The sequence below is a fragment of the Triturus cristatus genome, chromosome 9 (genome assembly GCF_964204655.1).
Source record: "Triturus cristatus chromosome 9, aTriCri1.1, whole genome shotgun sequence".
In the NCBI taxonomy this organism is placed as follows: Eukaryota; Metazoa; Chordata; class Amphibia; order Caudata; family Salamandridae; genus Triturus; species Triturus cristatus.
In genome coordinates, this window is record NC_140592.1 from 344,634,487 (window position 1) to 344,655,616 (window position 21,130).

A 21,130-nucleotide genomic window follows, 5' to 3' on the forward strand; every position below is an offset into this window, starting at 1 on the left:
AGAAGATACAAAAAGTGCTGGTGCATCATTGGTAGAAGTGCAAAGTATCTCAGTTCTCTGTAGTTTGTACATGAGTCATAAAATGCCGTGATCATAAGACATAAAGTACAAACTAAACACTATATGAAAAGTAATACTTAATCAGATGATATACTCCCTTCATTTTAGCTTCTGCCTCCTAATGAACCAAAACTTCCCCAGGAATTTGGCCATTGCACATACTATTAGTGGCCTTGTATCTGTCCTGAGGATACGTAGTGCCTCTAAGTGACTACGGGTTCCTAGTTGTCTGCAAACAGGGGCTAGCCATAAAGTTCTTGGGTTTTTGTATAGAGGGCATGCAAAGAGGATATGTTTAGTTGTCTCCTCTATCTCAAGGCAACATGGGCAGTTGGTTGTTTTCACTTGGGAGCCCCTATTCCATGATGCGGTAAAGGAATTTAAGGGGAGACATTCAAATCTAAATTGAATAAATAGCTTCCTCTCTTGCGCAACGGTGATAAAGTCCATATTGAGCTCATACACACCATCCATCTTAAACTCCATAAACTCTGTTGTGAGTCGACCACCTTTTACTTGTGTGACTGTTCTCTCTGCCACCCATTTCCAATAGTAAGACTTAACCCACTCTCTACTAGGTAGTAAGCTAAGATCTTTTTCTTCCCAAAGGTTCCCCAGGCCTATTTCAAACAGCAATGTTTTAACATTACGAAACCAAGCAATTTTTTTAAAACGATCCAGCTTAAAAATCTCCTCAGTGGCAGTCGCATAATGGACAAGCTCAGGTGTTTTTTTAATGCGAAGCCAAAAGAGAAGAGGTCGAAGCCTCGCTTTATCAATAATTGTAGTTCTGCCCAAATCTAGTCGTAGGGGAGTGAGCGGGGTACTCTGGGGAAGTGAGCAAAGTGATCTTAAAAATGTATTCTCTGCAAGAAGCAGGCCCTCCAAATGATCAAATCCCCAGATTTCGGCCCCGTAAAGAGCCAAACCAACCACCTTCTGATCATATATCTGTAGCGGTGCTGCAATCGGTCTAGATTGTGATGACCTATGTTCTAAGATTATAGCCCCAGAAGTCTTCCTCTGCTGTAGAATTTGCTTCGAAATATGTTATTTCCATTCTATTTTTTCAGTGAGCGTTATACCAAGATATACAATGGAATCTACCCTTTCCAACGGAATCCCCCCCCAATAATAGTTTCCCTTTAAATGATTTGTGGGGGTTCATTAACAAAAGTTTAGTCTTTGAGGTGTTTACTTCTAGAACTCTCTTCACACATAAGGACATGAAGCGATCTTGAAGGAGTTGAAGGCCACTTGGGGTTTTGGAAACTAATAGCGTATCATCCGCAAAAAGCAATGTTCTTATTTTTACACTCCCCAATGAAGGGGCATCTGCATGGGCTTCCGCTAAGTGATTCACCACCCCATTTACAAAAAGTGAATTTAAGGTGGGGGCTAAAACACAGCCCTGCCTCACCCCTCTAATAATCTTTATTGGGTCTGTCAATTGCATTTGATCTCCCCAGCGTACCTTCGCATAGTTGCCTTCATGAAGGCGAATTAAAAGTGCCAAGATGTCGTGGGGGAGCCCCTGATCATAAAGTACTTGCCAAAGTGTAGCCCTTGGAATAAGATCAAAAGCTGACCTCAAGTCAATAAAAGCAGTATAAAGACTGCCCTGTTCCAATGTCACAGACTTCCAGGCCAAGAGGGTAAATCGAAAAACCTGATCGATAGTACTGACCTTTTACCTGAACCCTGCTTGGAAGGGGGATAATATATCATTCCCTTCCATCCAATCAGTAATTCTTATGAGCAGGGCACGAGCAAAGACTTTCTGCGCCTCATCTATCAGACTTATCGGTCTGTAGTTTGAGGGCAGTGATCGATCCCCCTTCTTGAAGACCGGGATAACCTCGGCTCCTTGCCAAGATGGGGGTATAGGAGCCCCAGCAGCTATACCATTAGCAAGTAGCCACATGTAGTTAGACCATTTAGGAATATCGGCTAAAAATACATCACCAGGTATTCCATCTGGGCCTGATGCTTTATTTTTAAGTATAGAGCTAATACTTTCAGTAATATCTGCTGCTGAAAAATAATTGCCATCAGCCTGTAAGTTGGTTAAGTCCAAAGAGATCTTCAGGAATGGACATTCCTGTTCCAGAATAAATGCCGGAAAAGTGGTCAAACCAGGCTACCGCTGTGATATTGTTAATAGGTGGACTTGATCTCTCAGCATCTTCCCTTGTTATAAGAAGCCAAAATTGCTTTGGATCTTTCAATTTTACAAGCAGCATTGATCTGTTTCCAATGATCCTCCACATGTTCCCTTTTGGCTTCCCTCTGTACTTTCTTGTATACCTCAGAAATAGCACTGGTTTTACTCAAGAAGGAGGTCATGGAAAGCTCAAGTGGATTGTGGTCACTATCAATTGTTTCTCCAACCACCATATCCTGTACTTCTATCTGATATCTATCGAAACATAATCAATGCGACTCATATTAGATGTCCTATTAAAGGCATTGGCTCCCATCTTATCCGAGTTTGTGCGGCCATTTGCTGCCCTAAGACCATAACCAAGGGATATGGCCTGAAGCTGCAGGGCAGTTTGAGTCCATTTTTTGATTGGTGGTAAATCAAGGGGAGGAACATGCCAATATGACTCTACCTGGTCGCTGTTGGATACATCCATCGAACATAATGGTTCATATGTACAATTAAAATCACCTGCAACTATCAGGGGTATTGATATCTCCCTCTCTTCAAGGATGTTTTCTAATACGTGAAGGGTTGGAGAGGATGTGCCTGCCTTGGTCCCGCGGGCATAAACATTAAAATAATTGTCACATACCATTGTTTTGCCACTATACCCAATATTGGAAGTCTGCATTGAATGTATTGTGTTCTAGGTAGTTCAGCACACTTTCTGCTATTTAGAGGGATTTGGCAACATTCCACTTAGATTCGAGGTTTTTATTGGCAATCTGAGCCAGATTTAGCTTGGGTAATATTTTCCAAATGGTGTTTTCTCGCTGAATTGTTGGTTAGGTGTCTGTATCATATTCATGGAAGTATGGGTGTATGAATTGTTTATTAGGGTTATGACTGAAGGACTTTAACACTTGTTTACACATTTTCTAGGTCAGTAGATATGCCCTTTTCTGGGCAAATAGATATTGGTGTTTGCTATTTTCAGTATCAGTGTAGAAGGAGATATGTTGCCAGAAACAGAGTAAGATGCATCAAAGTCCGTTGTTAAGACCATTAATTTGAAAGAGCTCCCACAAAAAGAAAACTGGAATGATGCCTTTACAAAAATTACAAGAGACGATAAAAACATCAGAATGAGAAGATATTGAGACTACCAATGCAAAAAAAAACTTCTAAAATTCAAACATGTCAGATATACTCTGTATACGTATAAGAGGTATTATTTATTTATTTTTAACAAGAAAGGAATCGGTAGGTGTAACAGGGTACTACATATAGACTACTTTTTGCCAATCTTGTTACATAGATAGATCTCCCCAACCTTCCTAGCGAGAACCTTTAGGAGAAAGTCTAAACAAATTACTCAGAGAAGGCGAAGACATTTTAAAAAATGTGATGAATAATGAAATCTCAATCAGACATCTTGCCCATTGTTTGCTTCGAACAAAATGCAAGTGGTAGAGTTAAACTCTGTCATGATGATTCATGCATACATAATCTGAATCCTAATCATGCTTTTTGCTCGGTTTGTGCCACCACCTGATTTTATTGAATATGGATCTTAAACATTTGACAGTTAATCAGTTAGTTCATTTGCATAGAAACTCCTCACACCACATACAAAGTATAATTCTCCTCTTACACAAAAGAAGTGTCAGGTACCGCATTCAGAATCCTCTGGACTGAGCTGGTGCTCAAAAGGGATCCACCTCTTGACTGCCCCAAGTCCGGAATAAGAGTACACAAGGACTAGTGGGATAGTCAAGCGAGGGAAGGAAAGGGTAGGAACAGCAAGGAGGGAGACCTATGGATGACACAGAATACACATCATCAATACCCAATGCTGTGCAACACAAGGAGAAAACAAGCAAACACTCTGTGAGGTATCTCTAGTTATTTACGATAACCTTCTACCTGTAAAGAAAAGAAAGACAGGCTTTTACCAGAAGAGAGTAGAGGGTATTTTGCCAGCTTCCAACATATAAACACTGCATGAAAAGGAAAAAAGAAAGAACATCCATCAATAGTCCCCAAACCCCACAATGTTCTCTGGGAGAGGAGTATTATGTATTACACCACCTACCCTGAGCGTGTGTGGAATACTTCCAAAAGCAAGACAGGAACTTCCTAATACCCTCCTGTTTCTCTCTCTCCTAGGAAAATGATATATAAAACAAAACCAGGCATGAATACCATCAAGGCAGAGGTGCACATTGCTCATGGCATGTATAAACATAAAGTGCTCCACTGATGGAGTCCAGTAATAGCTTGGGCTCCTCAAAGTGAGCCTCAGAGAGTCTAGGAGAGTCTAGCAAGATTCTTGGATCCACTGAACTGGTGGATAATCCCAAAGTATTAACACGCACTCCCTGGAAGAAACTCCAAAAGAAAATAATTCATTCCCTGCATGAGAAGCCAGGGGACCCTGGTCTCGCCAACAGGGAATGACCAACAAATGGAGTGCAGTAATGTCAAATATACAAGAGCCACTTAGCAAAGAATCACCGATAATGCGATTCCATCAACAAAGCGGCAAAGCGCTGGCCCTCCAAGGACCAGCTTCTCCAACGAAAGAATGAGTCACAAATTGCCCAGTGATCCCTCTGCTTTAACAGCTGTGAAACGCTGTGTGCGCTCAACACAGGAATGGGGTCAACGAAGCACTGAGAACTCCGGTTTTCTAGCGCGCAAGGAAACACAACTCTGAGCAGGGAATAAAAAACGAGGTGCAAGGGCACCCTTACCACCTGTGAAACTGGAACGGGATGCTTCTGCAGTCCAAGGAAAACCCAGTATAATCGGCAGTGTTCCGAGTGTCTGCCGTACCTATATCCAGGCAAAACAGCGCCCGAGTCACGTAGAGCGTGCTCCCTGCTAGGGACGCTGGGAAGTGTAGTTTTTAGGTCTCGGCTAGCGAAGGCTGCGCTTGCGCAGTCTCGGCTAGCGAAGGCTGCGCTTGCGCAGTCTCGCTCGCGAGATTTAATGTTTTTCAGAAGAGGGGCTTGAACCCGCTCCTCTTCTCCCCTCTTCTCCATTGGCTGGCCTCTTAAATGCTGGTCAGCCATTGGAGAAGAGCTTTGTCTCTCCAAACAAGCCCAGTCTATTTCGGGGGTGTGTTTTTTCACTTCTTTCGCGTTTTTAAGCCCCGCCCCTTTTACACGTGGTGGGCGTGTTTTTTTTACCGTCAGAAGGTTCGTCCATTTTGTGCACGGTCGGAGCGGAGCGGGACGCGGGGTCGCCTCTTCCTTGCTGCTCGGCGTTTCCTGGATCTCCGTTTCAAGTCCGGCCCTTTCAGGTAAAAGCACTCACTGATTTCTGATGTCTAGCAACATATTTTAAAAAAGAGCCCCGAACAAAACACAATGCACTCCGCTTTCACATGATTCTTTTTGTTGCTGATGGACACATCCAGGCGAGGAAAGAACACACGGGACCCCGCGGTGTGTGCTGGGACATGTGAAACGATTCTGATGTTACATGATATCACATTTAGTGCACTACTGTAAAATATGTGCATGTTGCACTTGTAATCAATTATCGTGGAGCCACTAAATTAAGGACGGCGTCATGCCTGTGCTCCTGTCACAGGCTATGCAGTAAGTTTGTGCGCTCAGGTAACTTTCCCAGCAGAAGTCTCCATTGAGGTCTCATCCTACAATGCCCATCAGTGAGACAAGTGCTCCCAAAGTAAGGAGGGAGCCACACCGGCGTATGTTTGGGTTGTCTGCAACGCTCCGGTGCAATGCTATCTGTAAACGTTAGTCGGGCCTCGGACCGTATGCCACCATAGTGAGCTGCAGCCAAATCGGACCAGGAATGCCCTCTACCACTCTGTGCAGATTTGTAGGGCATCAACCCGCAAAAGCGGTGCAGCTGCCACACGGTGAACCTCAGCCCCCACTCACCAGTCACTGGGGGCTGAGCAGATCAGTTTGCAGCTGAGGCTGCGAAGTGGGACCCGTGCCGGTGCTCCTCCTCAACTCGTTTCTGTCCGAGGACAACACCTCCTTGGTGGCCAGCCAGCCAGGGCGGTGTCCCCAGTCCTCCGGATGGTGACTGCCTCTCCATAGTCTCCACAGCTGCCGCAACTTCCAGGTTTGAGCCTTTGCGCTCCCAGGGATGGGCGGGGCTCCCCTCTGCTACGGCCGATTGCCAAGCAACTTCTTTCCAGCCTGGGGGTACGTCAGGAGACGCTGATGTGGCTCTGTTTCAGCAGACCTGTCGCCCATGTGGGCTCTTGCGCAAGAGGCTGGAGAAGGGGGACGGCCCCGTCACACCAACGCTCTCCTCCCCAGGCCCCAAAACCTGTGGGGCGACTTGTGGCATGCGCCAGGCATCTCGTGCTACTGCCCGGGTCCCTCAGAAAAGACACTCTGATGTTAGTGACGGGGGATTGCCCCATAAAAGTGCTTGCTGCTCACCTCCTGGCACACGGGCAGATTTCTTCTCCAACAGATAAGAAAGTACAACGCTCTCAACGTGCTTAAACATAAAAGGAGGAAGAACACTCCAGTCCTTCATCTTCTCCAGACAGAGCAGCAACTGCAGGGTGTCCCACCCCACACACATCAGGTGCAGAGCTCCTCATGCAAATTCTCCAGCTTCCCTCCCAGGCAGGTACTTGTTTTTAAGGTATAGCCTGGATCTTTTCATTAAAGTCTGGTTCTGTATGTGTGTGTGGCTGTGTGTGTATGTGGCTCTGTGTATGTGTGGCTCTGTGTGTGTGGCTTTGTGTGTGTGACTCTGTGTGTGTGACTCTGTGTGTGTGTGTGGGAGGCTGTGTGTGTGTGCGCCTCTATGTGTGTGGCTCTGTGTGGGTGGCTTTTTTTGTAGGTGGCTCTATGTGTGGGTGGCTCTGTTTGTGTGTGGGTAACTCTGTGTGTGTGTGTGTGTGTGTGTGTGTGTGTAGGTGGCTCTATTTGTGTGTGGGTTGCTCTATGTGAATAGCTCTGTGTGTGTGGGTGGCTGTGTGTGTGGGTGGCTTTGTGTGTGTGGGTGCAAATGCAATAGGTCTCGCATTTGAGAGAGATTAAGCTATTGACATTGTAAATAACAATGCCGTTTCTTTAAATGTTTTAAAAACAAAAACATAAACAAAAATAATGTCATGAGCAATGCCAATAGCTCTAACTTTAACAATGCCGAGACCATTGCATTGTAAATGCTTGTTTCCCATGACAGGACTTCCTACTTCTTGCAGTGTAAATGGGCAGTCAGCGCTTTACCGGTCTACGGGTCCTGTCAAGAAGCAAGCTACAAGTTACCCACATATGTTCTCCGTTGATGCTGTAAAAGCATGGGATTTCAGGGTCTGGGAGCTTATTGGACTATTGCTGGAATCAGTGTTTAACGTCCTGGTCACAGGATAAAATCCAGTCAAACCATTTCAAACGTTCATACATCTGAGGTTGATAAAATGAGTATCATTGAGTTGGATACCAGTGGAGACTGCTGTTTGTTAACAATACTCTTTGCAATTGTCCGAGGACCATAAGCATGCTATTTCGGAGTAACAGGGAAGAATGGGGATACCAGTGTGTGTGCAGTGTAGTAAACAGTGATGCACGCGGGCCACCTCCTTTTTACCCCAACTAACCTGGATACAAAATGTACCAGAATTCACTTACAAATTTTGGTCCTTGTTGGTATCTAAAATAAACTGGAGCAGGAGAGAACTGAAGTCCCTTATGAAGAAGACCATACAAAATTAAGCATTGAAAAGCTTGGTAATTGGGCCAGCTGGTTCCTTGGTAGCTTGAGATGACAAAGTCCAATCTCTGGTCCAAGAAAATGCTGATAGATTATGAGCCCAGTGTGATTTGGATTTTGAGAGCTGTGTGAAATTGTCTGTCATTGATATAGTGATTCACCTCATGTGATAGGCCCACAAGCAAAACTACCTGTTTAGCCCCATTCCATAAATGCTAAATAAGCCTTTAAGACAGTGGACAATTTGAGCTGGTGGTTTCTGGTGCTCGGCACTGGCAGTTCATTGTCAACACTGTCGCTTATGACAGTCTGCCACATGGTGATGGTGTTTGACTAATTAAGAGATAAGCACTACTATAATTGTTTATTAATTCAGTGTACATTAAAAATGACTAGTACCGGACGCCCAAGCAATTCTTATAGCTTTAGGGGCCTGGAATAGTCTGAATTGTCACACTTGTCGTAGTGTGATGCTTAGTAGTTGTGTTGGATTGTCATTGGCAGCACTGGCAAGGGCAATTGGTGCCGCAAGCTGCAGGGACCTCCAGACGAGGGTCTTGGCACTTATTTTACTACAAATTAAGAGCTGCTTTAAAATCATGGAAACTTAAAATGTCCAACTTGAGTGGCAGAATGTGAGATCTAACCACGCTTTACAGAAGCAAAATAAGAGGATGAATTTTACATATGTTAAATGAGACTTACTATTGTCTAGAAGGCAGATGAAGGAAGACAATTGTTTGATGTTTTGAAATTTAACCCGGTCTTTAATTACTGGAGGAAAGTGTTGAAAGCCAAGCTTCTCAGTCTGAAATAAAAGCCATACTTTTTGATAATGTCTTTAAGAGCCTTGTTTGACGCTACTCTGTGTTTATCAACATACCAACTTTTTTTCAGATTGGTGGCTCATCCACCAGACTTCTCATTCCCTCATCCAGCGCATGTGTCGCTTTGACTACTCATATTGCTGTGTTACTGGTCCTCTAGTACATGTTGGCAAAGAATGCTGCAATAGACTTCATTGTGATAATTAATTTCCTGTTACCCTCTCCTTGGGGAAAAGGAGGTGGGGTGAGGGGGGTTTGAAGAATGGGAATTATGCACCTGATCATATTTGTCTTTCAACTGTTGAACATAGCTTGAAAACTGCTTTCTGCCTTCCTGTTTGGAAAAAAAACCACACACACTCTCTCTCAGTGAAGTTGGTTATTAAGGTTTCAGATGTGTAATAGGTACTATAAGGTTACAGTCGGTCGTAGGTTCCCAATAAGTCACTTAGCATTATCCCAGCATCTTCTCTCACTCTGGCCCAATCCAGCCCTGCTTGTTGTTTTCCCCCTACCTTTCCAGTACAAATGCCTGCCGTTGGCATTACTTGCCTAATCCCTCCAGCAGTTTGAGCTAGTTAGGGATTCATGAGATGCTTTACCATAACATTTCCCAAATTGAAAGTGTCCTGTTTTGCTATACGGGCTTCAAATAATTCTCATAAATGCTCTAGACTGCTCTGTCTTTCCTGCTCTGCAATGATTGTCCAACAGAGTCCCTCTGTGCCCACAAGACTGTTAGCAGAAACGTCATTGTGTTCCCTAAAACTTACTAGATGTTTTTGGTCTGGGGAAAGCCAGGTCATCAGTTTCTTCTTTTTTGATTGCCTTTCATTACAATCAAAATTGCATTACACAGAACATCAGAGACATATCAAACACAATTAAGACACACCATGTTGGCAGCAACTTCATGGATGGGCTAACTGGCTTTCCACTGATCTGAGTGATTCTTAAGCAAATGTTACAGCCCTCACGTGCTACCCCCCCCCCCCCCCTCACACCCTGAAATCATGGCTGTATGAGGGGTACTCACCATCTAAGACAGCCACTTATGGTGGGTCCTGCATTTGAATCTAGTAGTTTTCCGTCACCTCACACATTGAACAGGACACAATCTTAGAGGTGGGAAGTACTATCAAGTCTTGGATCTTTCCGTAAACTGCACTGTGTGGTTACATCCCTAACAGCCCACAGCACTATGATCCCATATGAATGAGAGTTGATCACTAAACAAATGCAGATAATATAACGTTATAGGTATCGCTGGCTTGAATTCTGCTTTCAACAGATCATCATACGATTGTGCAGAAGGGGTGGAGATTATGGGGGTTTCAGTACATTTAGAAAAAACATGCTGACTTGCGCAAATGATAAGCATTTGGATTTTTTTTTTAACTGGTTTCAAAAGACCCTCTTTTTCACTTTGAGAAATATATTGGCATATGCCTCTGGAAAGATTTTCTATTTTGGAGGATATATTTTACAAGTGTGTCACTTTTTCATTTAAGAATTGTTCTTGTTGCAGAGATGTTTGTTCGGCATATGTATGACATATAGCATACAGCCCCACAGAAGGGCTTCTACATGTTCTTGCCTACCAGAGATCTAGGAGCAAAGCTGAATTTTATTGTCTCAAGACTTTGTTGCTGCTTGTTCTGTCTGCCTATGTTCTCCGCCAGAGCTTTTCTTCCCTTCTGTAGAGTCCTTTTCTTCTTCCTCATTCTTTCCTTTACCGTGCCTGGCTCTCATGTTGTCTTGCTCCTCATATTCTGAGCCCTCAATTCTTCTCTCCCTCCAGTCTCTAAATCGCCTCATCGGCCCTCTTTTTTCCTTTGTAGAAGCCTGCAGTCTGCCACAAATATCTTCACTGGACATGCTTTTCTTTCAGTAGTGTCTCATTGCCATTCTTTTTCCTTTACGTTTGTTTATAGAGCAAAGCTTTCTGATTATCATTAGAACACTCTCTTTCCTTAACAATATGTATTGTCTTCTGAGACCTGGTGCAGCATATCCTAATTCAGTACATCTCTTCTCATAGGCTTCTTCTTATACGCATGAGCAAATTGTGGAAATGATTGAGTTCCTGGTAGAGTATGGTCCAGCACAGTTGTACTGGGAGCCAGCCGAAGTATTCCTGAAGCTGTCCTGCGTACAGCTCATGTTGCAGCTTATCTCCATTGCTTCTAATTGGAAAACTTACTATGCCAGGTATGCAAAGCAAAGAACACTGACAGATGTTCTGTTTCCTGTTTTGTGTGGAATAAGAAGGTATCAATATTGCAGGATAAATAATAAGTAGTGTGTACAGAGGCATGTGGAAAACAGACAGTTGCAAATGTTGGCTTTATCACAGTATTAGGAAAGCTTGCTTTTATGAAAGTTTCTCAGTTCTAAACTCCAACTAGTCTGGTTTCTGAAAATGTTATGATAACACTTGAAAATTGATGGATACTTCTAACTGCAGATTTTTCACCTTATGGTATTCCACTAGGCATCAGACTGGATCTGGAAAGTCAAAAGTAGTACTGCTGTGCACTGGTAGGTGGCGTCGTGGGTTTTGTATAGACGTCGGTCCATTCTGGAAGTGACGAGGGGCTGCATATAAGCTCCATCCGGTCTCACTGTTGTCAGTTCCTTTCTTTCTGCACCTTCAGGTGAAGATTTGAAGCACACTCCTTATCTTTGAGGGCTCTTTTATTACTAGTGTGCTAGGGAAATATGTAATCTATGAAACAACAGGGTTTTAACATTATAGCAAACATGTATCTGTGACATACCCCTACGATGATTGCCCTGGGTTGGAGCACAAACCCAGGGCCTGCGACGATGGCACCCAGATAGACCTGAACGCTATACTTGACCATGATGCGAAACTCTACGTGGCCAAACAGCAGAAGACTCCACGCTGAGACTGGTCAAAGTTGAAAGGAAGGTCCCATTACTGCGGCAAATCCTCAACGGAGTATTTGGTGAAGTCAGAAAGAAGCATAAGAGTTCAAAGTAGGAATCTGACTCTTTTTGCCGCTTTCAAACTCAAGAAAGGGTGCAAGGATTTCAGCTTGTCTTTTGGGGTCTCTCACACTCCTGAAGAGCTGATTCAGAGTTTGTTCCTGATTCAATCAGTCAATCATGATTGCAACCCAAATTTCTGAGTCAGTTCATGACGTCGCAGCAAATAGAGGCCCTTAGGGAAGCCAATGCTTTGCATATTTGGCGCAGTTCTGGTTTTACTGGCTCGCCTTTGGACCCCAAGGGCCAGCAGAGGCCTCCAGTCATGGGCACACAGGTGGGCTTGCCCTCAAAACTGTCCATAACTCTTCAATCAGCTTCAGGTTCTGGACTGGCTTTGGTGCAGACTATGTTCCCAGTGCCATTCCCCATGCTTGTTCTTATCACATTGATACCATTGCTGCTAGTAGAAGTATAGTGGTATGTGATTCCAAGCTGGCTGTGTACTGATCCCACCGAAGCGTAGCCTTTAGCCAACCCTTCTGTGTCTGATACCTTGCTTTTACCTCAGGCGGAGCTCATACTTTACATCAGCTCTGTTGCTCAGATTCTGACAACAATGACTATGATGAGGGGGAGGAATTCACCCCACAATATGACCAGGATAATATGTATGCCAAAATTGCTGGACACCGTCTTGGACACTGGACAAGTCTTTCCCCTTTTCCTGGCACTGTGAAGAGTGCCTATTTTGCCATGGTTTTGCAGAGGTCATTGCCCTACAGCTCTCTGCAATGGATATCAAAACAAACATTCTGATTGAGATTTTACAACCTGACCAGGCACCTGCTGAACTTATCATTTTAACTAAGCCTTAATGGATACACTCTTGGGCACTTAGACAAAGCCCTTCTCTGGGCCACCAGTTAACAAGCAAGTAGCACCCCACCACAGACTGGCATTGTACGATCTTGACCCAACACCAGAGTTTATTGGTCCAGGCATCCACCAGCAGAGGCAACACTAATGCCTTTCCTGTGACTCCCGCTGACAGTGAATCTAAATTCATGGAGACATTTGACAAGTGCATGTTCTCGTCTGCTACTCTGGCTTTGCGCTTGGTCAATGCCAGCTGCCACCTAGACCACTACAGTCATGGGATACAGTCTGTCAAATTCTTTTAGCAGTTCTGGAGGACCTACAGGCATTTTCAGCCCAAATGATATAGGATTCCAGGGATATGGCTAAGTTCGTTAGTAGGTCTGGCCTTGACACGACTGACTACTTAAATTAAGCAATGGGCGCGAGTGTGGTGCTTTGGCACCATGCCTGAAAGAGGTCTACGGTTCCGGGGAAGTCCAAGCATCTTTAATGGACATGCCATTTGATGTCTCAAGTCTTTTTTTAGAAAGTGTACTCGGCCGTGGATCAATTTCAGGAAAGTCATGCTACAACGGGTTCCCTGGGGCTATCTGCCACTACACGGCAATTTCTTAGAGAGTTTCACCTCCTTCATGGATATAATAGGAGTTTTCAATACCACCAAGGCCATGTCCCGCTCTCGCCACAACAATCATCTCAGCCATTTCTTGGTTGAGTCCATGGCTCCCAGTGACAACATGCAGAACATCAGCGGCAATGTGCAGCTCAGTTCCTTGCTCCTCCGACAACCATAACTGCAAAACCACTCTAGTGTGTCCTCAACACACCCACCCTGTAGAAGGCAGAATCAAATATTTTCTCTAGGGGTGGCAAGCTATCACTTTGGACTCATTGGTCCTCCAAAGTGTCAAAAGGGTCCATGCCCGCCCATTTCTTTCACCTCTGCCATACTCTTGTACCACACCAACATGGCTGATGGAGGAACACATCTTTGCATCAGAAGTAGGGATTTGGTGTTACTCCCGCTATTTCCTGTTGCTGAAGGACAGAGGCCTTGTCTCATATTAGACCTTTGCCCTCTCAACGCCTTCCTGTAGAAAGTCAATCTTAAGATGCTTATGCTTGCCCAGGGTTTTGTCTGCCCTTGATCCCAGTGAGTGGACGGTGGCGTTGGACCTGCAGAATGCGTATTTCCCATACTGCAGGCCCACAGAAGTTACCAGCAATTCACATTGGGCTAAGATCATTTTCAGTTTGCTTTGCTCCCGTTTGCTCTCACCAGTGACCCTAGGGTGTACTCAAAAGTGATGGTGGTGGTTGCTGACCATGTTCCAAGTTTGGATGTATCAGTCTTCCCATACCTCGATGCCCCAGGCAGTCATGGATCGCCTCTAGACGGCGAAACTCCTAACATTGTTTGTGTCGCTATCAACGTGTTAGTCTCACCTGCCTCCTTGGAAGATGTTCCTATTCGTCAGAGCCATCGTCAATATGCTGCAGTTTCATGTATTGCCCCAGAGAGAATAGTCCATGCCATTCAGGAATTATCGTGATGTTTCAGCCTCTGTCCTGGATGTCAGTGAAGATGGCATTGAGGCTGCCAGGACTGGGTCCTCTGGCCTTCTGCCAGTCAGCCATGCCGGATGACCCCTGCAGCTTCTGCAGTGCAACCTGAAGTCCCAGTGGGCACTAGAAGGGCCTATTTAATTCCGCCCAGATTTCAGAGGAGACTGCAGAAGATCTGCAGTGGTGACTGCTAGACTTCAATTGGGCTAGTGTCAGACCCCTCTCCTTATACCACTCAGAGCAGACAGTGTTGGAGTTGCAGGTTATTCGCTTGCCGTTAGGGACCTTCCACTCTTTCATCAGGTTCTCACTGACAACACTACCGCCATGTGGTACTGCAACAAGCGTGGTGGAGTGGAGCTTGAGTTCTGTGCCAGTAGGCTCAAGCCCCCTAGAAGTGGCTGACTCGCCTGGGCATTTCTGTAGTGGTGAAGCACTTGGCGGGATCTCTAAATGCCAGAGCGGACAAACTCCGTTGTTGACACCTAGCCAATCATGAATGGCAGTTACATCCGGAGGTGGTGTAAGGCGTTTTTCAGCAATGAGGAGAACACTGGTTCATTCTTTTTACCACCACCGAAAACTCACAATGTCAGCATTTCTGCACCCTAGAGTCCCCAAGAAGGCACTCCGAGAGGCCTGTCCTGCTTAGAGTGAAGCTCAAGGCTCCTGTATCCCTTTCCATCTCTACCTCTCTTGGCTCTAGTTATGAAGAAGATAAAGACTTTTTGAACCCAAGTCTTATTAGTGGCTCTGGATTGTGCTAGGCTGATCTGCTATCCCAAACTTCAGGGCTTGAATCTCCGCTCTCTGATCAGGCTGCCACTTTGGAATGATCTACTGTTTCAGCATCAGGGCAGGGCCTTGCACCTGGGCATCAACATACTGTACTTCCATGCATGGAGATTGAGCTGTGGCAAGTAGTCCTCTTTGATCTTCCTCCTGGAGTCGTCAATGATCTTCTGGCAGCCAGGCGACTATCTATGAAATTGTTGCACGCCGGGTGCTGGGAAGAGTTTGTGACTTGCTGCCGCACCCGTCAGATTCAACTTCTACAAGCTAAGTTGTCTTAAGTGTTGTTGTTTGTTTTGTTTTTGGCTCAGCAAGGACTTGCATTGGGCACTGTTAAAGGCTGTCTGTTGGCTCTTTTGAGGTTGGTGGATAACCTGTTGCGATAAGATTTCTTAAAGGTACATATTTTTCCACTAAAGCTCTTTGTGATGCCACAGTGTGACTTGAATCTGGTTCTCACTTTTCTAACGTGCCCTCCCTTTGAGTGAGTGCACAGCTACCCACAAGGGTATAGTCTTTCTAGTCGCAATAACGTCCGCTCATCACATGATTGAGCTGCATGCACTTTTGGTACGGTCGCCTTACACAGCATTCTTTCCAGACAAAATGGTGTTGAACTCGAGCTGCATTTTTGCTGCTGTAGTAACACCTTTCTATGTCTGGTAGTCTTATCACTCTTCCGACTTCCTTTGCACCACCTCACCCATCGGAGGAGAAGAGATTCCCATCGTTTGGAACCCAAGAGAGCCCTTAGTTTCTACATTGATCATATCGAGGACCGTCTGGTGGGCGACCAACTATTTGTGGGTTTCTTGGGAGCAAAGAAGGGCAAGGCAGTGTAGAAAAGAGACATCTCTAGGTAGTTTGCTCTCTGCAGAAAAATCTGCTGAGCGCTAGCTGAGAAGCAGCCAGTGGCAAGATTAAGGTCTCATTCAATTTGAGGCAAGGCTGCTACCACTGCTCTGGCTTGCAGAGTGCCTGTTCTGGGCAACTGTCAGGCTGCTGCATGGGCATCAGCGAAGACTTTCTCAAAGTCAAGTGCTTCGGAATGGGTATTTATTCAGTCAGTCTTCCAGAACTTTTTGGCCTGAGCCATTCCACTGACCCACCCCTGGGCAGGTACTACTTCAGTATGAATTTACAAGGTGAGGAATCTGCAGTTAGAAGTATCCATCGGAAGAACAAGTTACTTACTTTTGGTAATGCTCTGTTTGAGGCATGTGAGCTGTAGATCACATGCTTATGCATAGATCGCCATCTAGTGTTGGGTCCCGATGTTTGCACTTTGTTTTTCTTCAAAAATGTCTTCCTAGTCACGAGGTAGGTGACTCCTCCTTTCGGTGATAGTGCGCATGGTCGTCGACTCCATCTTCAGATATTTTTTTTCCGCCGTCGGGTTTGGATGTGACTCGCCATGCTCCGATTCAATGCCGATCCGCCGGGTTCCTCTCGGCCCGTACAACATTCACCCTTGATGGTATTGTTTCTGATCGCGTTCCCCTTTCATCGCGGATCGTGTTATTGCTTAAAACTAATTTCGATCGGAGAGCTCGTGGTAGGCCGTTGGGCCTAGCCCCCGGTTCGACTCGCAGTAGATGTAACAAACTCCCTTTAAGCTCTGCCCTCGGTGCCATGCGAAATACCTGTGCACCGACTCAGACGACGTCTGCAACCTGTGTTTGTCACCGGAACACAGTGAACAGGACTGCGACGCCTGCCGAGCTTTCCTCCCCCCAAAAGACTCTTCGCGGCCGTCCGGCCCGACGACGCGACATGCAGAGCCAACACACAGGCTCCATTCCGGACCTGAATCGGTGGAAGAAGCAGCCAGCGACCCCATCGGAGCCGATGAGGAACAGGACGATGGCTCCGACCAGGATGAAGACATCCCGCATGGACAACGTACAGTCCCTACCTCGCACCAACTTCCAGTTCCACCGAAAAAGAAGGCTCCGGACCAACCCACGCCCTCTGGTCCCAGTCGGCACCGAGACCACGCTTCTGACGCCCCGCCTTCAGGCTCGGCATCAAAGCCTACCAAAAAGTCTTCCGGCTCCGAAAAGCCCCATGCCAAATCAGGCAACGAGCCAAAGCCTTTGGGGACTAAGTTCAGCACCGAACATCACCACTCTGTACCCGAAAACAACTTCAGATCCAAAAACAACAACCAAGAAACCATCGGCACCGAAACCTTCGGCGCCAAACTTACTTTAGAATTACCCCCAGGCATCAGACTGGATCTGAAAGTTTTTTTGTCTGCAGTACCTGTGCGCGTCGGAAGGTGGCGTCGGTCGGCTCCGCGTTAGTCGTCGCTGGGATGACGTCGCTGTAGCTACTTAGACGCAGCCCTCGCACGCAGACATCAGTTCTGTACACGACTTTCTGTGCCAGAAAGGCAGAGCCATGCAAGACACTGACCACTGGTGCACAAAACTAGGGCCCTGAAAGGATGTCCTTAACCCTAGAAATCAGTTCGCATAACGGGGAGGATGGGTGAGGCGGTAAGGAATCTATAACTAACCAATGTTCCTTACAGATATATCGTTACCGAAGGTAAGTAACTTGTTCATCTGAAAGAAACTGTTAGTTATAGAATTGTTAGAAATGGGGTAGCGTGGTGCGGAGCAGGTAGGCTAAACCAGGAGCATTGTGTAAAGCATCTGCGCAGGACACTCACAGGCGACACACCGGGCACACCACGAAAGGAGACTCCACACCAGGTTGCATGAAAAAGAACTTGTGTATTGGGTAAAACACATTAGAATACAATCACAGGTACAGGTCTACCGTGCCAGCCGGCTCTAGGTAGCAAATCACAGGGGTCTATTTACAAGGCAGGGCCAACCGGGCCGCTGCCAGAACCATCACCAGTCCAAAGATACATGGAAGTCCATAAGCCATAATAAGTGTAATCAGTCCATACCTACGGGTAGAATAATGAACTTAGCATCATCGCATTAGCCTAGATCAGAGTGGGCAGGAACATAAAGCATATACCACATTGACACAAGGCATCAACAGGTGGCCATAGAGACAACATCATCAGGGCGAAGGCATAAGCTTAGGCATAAGAGCGATGGGTATAAAACAGGAGCAGTACATTAGGCATACCTCATTAGCGTAGATGCCTTAGGCACCGAACCAGTAGGCATAAATCATATTATGCATCACGTTTGGCATAACCATATTACCCTTGAGGGAACAGCATTAGCATGCGGCATCTCTGTAGCGTGAAAACACTAGGCCCAAAACTTGCATTAGCATGAACACATTAGCGCAGGCCTGGAATGAAAACATTAGGCCTAGAACCAGTGGGCACAAGGTATAAAGCATAACATTAGGCAAAATGGCATTAGTCATCACCATAGGCATAGAAAGGCATTATGTATAGCCAACTTGAGTCCCATTGGCCATAAGCATATTCACATGGAGGCAATACTTCCAATAAGCATGAATGCAACAGTAGGTATAACAAAATATATCCTGCACCTCTCCTGGGGGACCAACATATTAGGCATGAATCACTTCCTGCGTAATGTTGGGCATTATGAGCACGCAACAATAGTAGCAATGAATCATGAGGGGCAACAGGCCTCGCAAGTATACCCCTGCTGCACAAAGCACTAGGGCGGAAGGGTCTCTCACTCCTTTCTCGTTCTTCCTGAGGAATGCAATGCCCCCAAACAAGCACTGGGACTACACTTGCTGCTGGAGCCCACCTTGGACTCCAAAACAACCAGTGCCCATTAGGTGCAGCTGCCCACTGTCCGGCAGGGCAGCTGTGTACAGTAGAATCAGGGCAGGTAAAGTTGGGGCCCCTCTCTGGGGCTCGGTAATCAACACGTAATGTGGCCCACAGCGTAGCAGCTCCCTGTGCTCTCGCAGGGCAGCTGTGAGGCCAGCACGGGCACCACGGGGCCCTCAGTGCGGCCACCGGGGGGCGGACACCGACCATGTGCCCCGACTCCACCCTCCCACCAAGTTACCAATTGAGCCCCATTCCACAGCCTCTCTAGGGACTCCGTAGAGAACCCCCGGACACCAGCAAGGCGCTCCCACAGGTCCCGCTCCTGGGACCTCCTTCCAGCTTCACCAAGGGGAGCCCCACTCGCTTGGATTCCTCAAAAACTGCGCAAGGGTCTCCTCCGTGCCTCCCCTGACACGCGCAGCTGCTGCAGGAGACAGGCGCCGTTAATGCTGGCGGGACAGGCCCCACTCACCAGGGCTTCCTGCTGGGCTGCTCCGGGGGCCGCGAGGCTCCGGTCTTCTCACTCGGCCTCTACCGGCTTCACCCGGGTGCCGTCCTGGGACTCGGGACTTGAATGTGGAGCCCGTGAGGCTCCGGACCGCTTCCCAGGCCCCGCCCACCACCAGGCTTCGACGTCCGGTTTGCTGCGTGCAGCGCGGCGGCTCTCTTCTTCTTCTGGCCCCAGGCTGCGGCGGTGATTCTGGGCAGTTTAGAAGTGTGGGGTATGCTCCCGCCTGGAGCAACCAAGCAAAGTGCAGCCCAACAACACGGGGTGGGCTCCAGCTGCTTTACAAAGCGCTCCGGACGTGGCAGAAATGCGGGGTGGGCTCCCGCTATTTTTTTTAAGTGGCAATTGCGGCACAAATGCGGGGTGGGCACCCGCTTACTTCAAAGAAGCCAAAGTGCACAATAACGCTGGGTGGGCACCTGCGACGGACCACAAATGCGGGTAGGCTCCCGCTGTACTTTTAAAATAAACAGTTCTCCCTGGCAGCACACGCTGCAGAACCCACGCACCTTCTTCTCCTGGGCAGGTGCTGGAGGCAGCGCTCATGAGGCTCTAGATGGCTCACAGTCCCAGGGTCCCACTGAGTAAAGTAGCGCCCACGCTTCTCACCTCTTTGGAGTGCAGGCAAACAGATGATGGCGCTCACGAGGCGCTAGGGTAGGAGAGCAGGCAGGGAATGCTGGGCAAGATCAGCAGGCAGTGGGCACTCATCACTACAGGACAGCAGTTCCTAGAAACAGTCAACTCCCATAAAGTGGCACTCGTCTTGGCATAGTAGTCTTCACTCCAGCAGAGGCTCTCACTAGCCCTGTGGACAGCAGAGGGGGTACTGATGGCACAGGGGCCAGCACACAGGCCCTTGCGGCGGTACCTTCTGGCAGAGTGTCCCCTCAATCAAAGTCCACGCACAGCACTGTCACATGGAGCCTCAGCTCCTCTATATATGCACTCCTCACCCCACCTACCATAAAGGCCCAGAACCTTCTGGAAGGCTCTCTGGGGAAACCGGCCCCAACTGGTTTTGGGGGAGGTGTAGGGCACCCTGTCTGCCAGGCTTCCCTCCAAAAGCTGGAAGTGTGTGTGACGGACACACCCCAGGGGCGGAGTCAGCCTTGGTCACTTCGAACACTAGACCTGCAACCCACTTCAGGCAGGCACAAGCGCACAGACAGGGTGACATTTTAAAAGTGACACTTTCTTCAATGGTGAAAATAAGCCTATGCACACCATTGCGCAGCATTCAATCACATCTATAAAAAAAAGCTAGGGGGAAAGGCAAAAGGTTCCGGGATTACTGCAAGCAGGGCCAAGTCCAACAAGAATCCTTACCTTAGAATAGATACCCCAGCAATACCAACCCCGGAGGCAGGTCTGCAAACCAAGTTCACACCCGAAAGTCCTGGAGAACAGAACGGCCAAAGAAGCTGTCTCTCCGGACTTGGCTGTCGAGGCAGTAGTGTCTCATAAACGTGTGCAGTGATGCCCACGTAGCTGCCTGACGGATGTCATTCAGAGGGACTACTCATCCCAAAGCAGTAGTAGCTGCCGTCGCCCTGGTGGAGCGGGTGCGCAGTCCCACTGGAGGCTCCTTTTTTTTTTGCTAGTGAATAGCAGGCTTTGATACACAAAATGACCCATCTAGCGATAGTCTGCTTTTGCACTGCCCGACCTTTCTTGGTGCCCACGTAGCCAACAAAGAGCTGGTCATCTACCCGGAACTGTTTGGTGCGATCCAGATGAAAGGAAAGCACCCGTTTTGGTTCCAGACGGTGGAGCCTCTCTTTCTCTTTCAAAGGATGTAGAGGCAGAAAGAAGGTTGGCAAAGTGATGCTTTGCGCAATGTGAAAGGAGGTGACAACCTTGGGAAGGAAGGATGGACGGTCCTGAGGACAAACTTATCCGGATTTTCAGAGAGAAAAGGAGGCTTG

General features: G+C 47.1%; 1 protein-coding gene across 6 annotated transcripts in view; it reads left to right on the forward strand.

Annotated features, from left to right (window-relative positions):
• Nucleotides 1-21,130, forward strand: part of DCAF1 (DDB1 and CUL4 associated factor 1) — an 814,171-nt gene that overhangs the window by 268,756 nt on the left and 524,285 nt on the right. For all 6 annotated transcript variants that reach the window (XM_085625108.1, XM_085625107.1, XM_085625110.1 and 3 more), the window contains exon 12: nucleotides 10,796-10,965. In XM_085625108.1, the coding sequence (XP_085481234.1) occupies nucleotides 10,796-10,965 (170 nt within the window). The remainder of the gene's footprint in view (nucleotides 1-10,795; nucleotides 10,966-21,130) is intronic.